The sequence below is a fragment of the Olea europaea genome, chromosome 17 (genome assembly GCF_002742605.1).
Source record: "Olea europaea var. sylvestris chromosome 17, O_europaea_v1, whole genome shotgun sequence".
In the NCBI taxonomy this organism is placed as follows: Eukaryota; Viridiplantae; Streptophyta; class Magnoliopsida; order Lamiales; family Oleaceae; genus Olea; species Olea europaea.
This window is the reverse complement of record NC_036253.1, coordinates 3,478,713-3,482,382: the sequence shown is the minus strand read 5'-3', so window position 1 is coordinate 3,482,382 and position 3,670 is coordinate 3,478,713. Positions and strand designations below refer to the sequence as shown.

The 3,670-nt window shown below is 36.9% G+C and overlaps 1 protein-coding gene across 1 annotated transcript; it reads right to left on the bottom strand.

Moving 5' to 3' along the window:
• Nucleotides 1-1,508: 1,508 nt before the first annotated feature.
• LOC111365530 lies at nucleotides 1,509-2,460 on the bottom strand. Its single transcript, XM_022986085.1, has 2 exons — nucleotides 2,285-2,460; nucleotides 1,509-2,040 (listed from the first exon to the last, which is right to left on the bottom strand). The coding sequence occupies exons 1-2, from the start codon at nucleotides 2,458-2,460 to the stop codon at nucleotides 1,509-1,511; spliced, it is 708 nt and encodes a 235-aa protein (XP_022841853.1).
• Between the last annotated feature and the right edge of the window lie 1,210 nt (nucleotides 2,461-3,670).

The following is a 3,670-nucleotide window of genomic DNA, read 5'->3' as shown; positions in this document are numbered from 1 at the left end:
AAAATTCTCGTCCATGACGAGAGAACAAGTGACTAAATACTAGACATACACGATTCATAAACAGAGAACTAGGTTCACTCAACTTGGTTTCAGAGATAGTGAATTATGCTCTTTACTTCACTGTCCATAACTGTTCTAGTACATGACAAGTGGACAGGTGCCTTGACGCTAGCAATAGATGATTCACACAAAGTGAAATATCATACCCAAACTTCTCTGTTTTATCAATATGCTGATCAAATTTAGATATAGAGAAAGTTTAGAGTTTTACTTTGCTAAAATCGATTTTTCATTAGCTCATCTCATCCTTTTATCGAAGTTCACAACAAAAATTCAAACTTTTGTCCAAAAAACCATTCAAACTGATTGAGTTTTTGTGATTCACCTAATCATCATTTTAATTAAGGAATAAGATCAAGAATCAAATACGTTGTGCCCTTCGACTTGACTACTACTTACCGCAGGTCCAAACAAGTAAAATTCTAACATATTTTCTATTTTTGTAATGAGGATAAACTTTGAAAATATTGTCAGGAACTAAGAGATTCAAAAACTGATAACCTCAGGGTCCTGCCTTTAATGCCCAGTGTCTTCTTTTTCAAATTATTATTCAGATCAAATATTGAACTTTCTGCATGATTCAGAATTACGATGAATTGTTCATCATACATGCCCATTATAAATTATGGAGAGAACTGCTTTTAGATAAGAACAGAAATTCAATAGATAATATAGACAATGTAAGGGCTTAAGGAGAAGAGCCCCATAAATGGGAAGTATCAAAACATGTCAAAATTGAAAAAGATAAATGTAGCGGCTTTGTCATTTATCAAATAGACCAAAAACCACAACTTAATCCGAATTAAGTGTACACCAGTGTAATGAGTGAAGCTCGAATTGATGATGAACTCACTCAAAATTAGTACCAAATTGAAGGCCACGGTCCAAGAAAACTGCAACTCAAACTCAATTTCAGAAATAATCACAAATTGGAAAATGGGCAAGAAGAAATTAAGTAGAAGAAGAATAGCAGAGAGAAATTGAGAAGAGGAAATAGAATAACTGAATTGGTTTTACATCCAAACTTTCCTTGCCTCACTCGTCTAATCTCTATATATATGCTACCGCAATTAAAAAAAAAAAAAAAGGTATTCAAATGCAAGAAACATAATAGAAATGCAAGAAACATAATAGACAAAAATAACACATAATTGCCAGGTGTGGATCTCACTCTATTCCCATTTGAAATATAGTTACAGTTAGTTCTCTTCTTCATTCCGCTTCTTCCACTGAGTTGCTGCCTCTTCATCATGACACCCCTCATCCTTATCTAAACCTTGTCCCCAAAGTTTAAAACTAGGATACTTCTTCTATCTGTCCTGTGAATTTTCCCAAGTAGCCTCTTCTGTGGTTTGTCCAATCCATTTGATTAGTCACTGAGTTCCTGCATGATTTCCCTTTTTGAAAATTCTAGTTTGAAGCACTTCTTCTGGTTTTTCCACCACCTCCTATCCAAATGGTAACTGCTCTATAACCACTGCTCTGCTTCCTCTCTTCTGCTTAAGTAGAGATACATGAAATATAAGATGAATTTTTTCTTGGTTGGGAAATACCAGTTTGTATGCTACATTTCCAATCTTCTCGATCTGATAAGGGCCATAGTATCTAGGACTCAACTTCTGATTAATTCTCTTGGCCATGGACCACTGTTGATATAGATGTAATTTCAAGTATACCCAATCCCCTTCTTCAAATTGTCTCTCGGTCCTGTTTTTATTAGCATACATTTTTATTCTGGATCTTGCTTGTGCTAGGTTCTCCTTTAATTGCTGATCCATTTTATACCTCTTTTGCAGGATGTCTTCCACCATAGAAACACTTGTTTGTTGATAAGGTCCCATGGCTAACTGGGGTGGTGGAATCCCATATAGTGCCTCAAAGGGTATTTGCTTAATGGCTAAATGGTAAGTGGTACTGTACCACCATTCAGCTAAAGGTATCCATTTAGCCTGTGCCTTAGGTTTGTGGTGTGTCATGCATCTGACATTTAGCTAAAGGCACTGATTAAACCTCTTAGTCTGGCCATTTGTTTGGGGATGGTAAGCTAAGTTGAGTTGCAAAGTAATTTCCATGAGCTTAAACAACTCCTGCCAAAAGGTGCTAGTAAAAATCTTGTCTCTATCAAAGATAATACTCTGAGGCATGCCATGGAGTTTATAAATGTGATCCAAGAACAGTTGGGCCACTTGTAAAGGGATGAGAAAGTGTGAAAAAATGGCCATACTTAGTGAATCTGTCTACTATCACTAAGATAACGTCCTTCCCTTCAGATTTTGGTGGTCTCTCAATAAAGTCAATGGATATATGACTCCATGAATGATGAGGTTCAGGTAGGGGTTGTAGTAGGCCGGGATATGGCAAGTGTTCATCTTTACATTTTTGGCACACGTCACACTGCATCACCTCTCTTCTAATTTCTTATGTCATGCCTGGCCAATAAAAATTCTATTTAGCTCTAATGCCCTGTTTGATCCCCCATTAAATTAAATTACATTACATTCTATTTTTCTCTCTCCTATTTTCAACCACACAATTTTTCATAAAATAATATTACACGTAAATCGAAAACTTTTCCTTCTTTTTCAACCACTCATTTTTCTAGAAAATATTATTTCCCCCATTTTCATTTTCAGGTAATGGGCATCAAACAAGAGCTAAATATGCTAACTTGTATTTCGGAATGTCCCCTTCTTGTGAGGCATGTATAGTCTGGATTAATTTTCTCCTGATATCATTTCCACTACCAATATATAGCTTACACCTGTACTTGAGAATGCCATTTTTATACCGATAATCAGGCTCATTGTTGCATCAAGAAGTAGGGCTGGGATTTTCTGTTCAGGAAGATCATCTCCTTCATAACTAGAAATCACATCTTCTATCTATGCTCGTATTAAGTGAGTAATAGTAGTACATTCTCCATCACTTTCCACCCTCATAGAGAGTGCATCTGCTACCACGTTCTCTATCCCCATTTTATATTGAATCTCGTAGTCTAGACCAATTAATTTAGTAAGCCACTTTTGCTGTAAGGGCCTGGTTATTCTCTACTCAAGCAAGAACTTCAAGGACTAATGATTGATTTTAATGATGAAATGGTGACCCTCCAAGTAATGCCTCCATTTCACCACCGCAATGACTAAAGCCAAGAGTTCTTTCTCATATATTGACATTCCCAAGCTTCTTGGCCCAATAGCCTTACTAGCAATGCTAAGGGCTTCCTATCCTGCACAGGACTGCTCCTATGCCTCTATAACATGCATCTGTTTTCACAACAAAAGGTTGCTCAAAGTTGGGTAAAGTTAGCACTGGAGTGGAGCTCATAGCTAACTTAAGATTATTGAATGATGTTTCTGCTACATCAGACCACACAAAATTATCCCTCTTAAGCAAATCAATAAAGGGCTTGACTAATGTCCCATACCCCTTTACAAACTTCCTATAGTAGCCAGTCAAGCCAAGAAATCCCCTTAGTTGTTTGATGTTAGTTGGCACAAGCCAGGAATGCATTGCATCCACTTTCTTAGGGTCCCCTGATACTCCCTATTGATCAATCACATGGCCTAAGTATTCCACCTTCTTTTGCCCAAAAGAGCATTTACTCAACTTG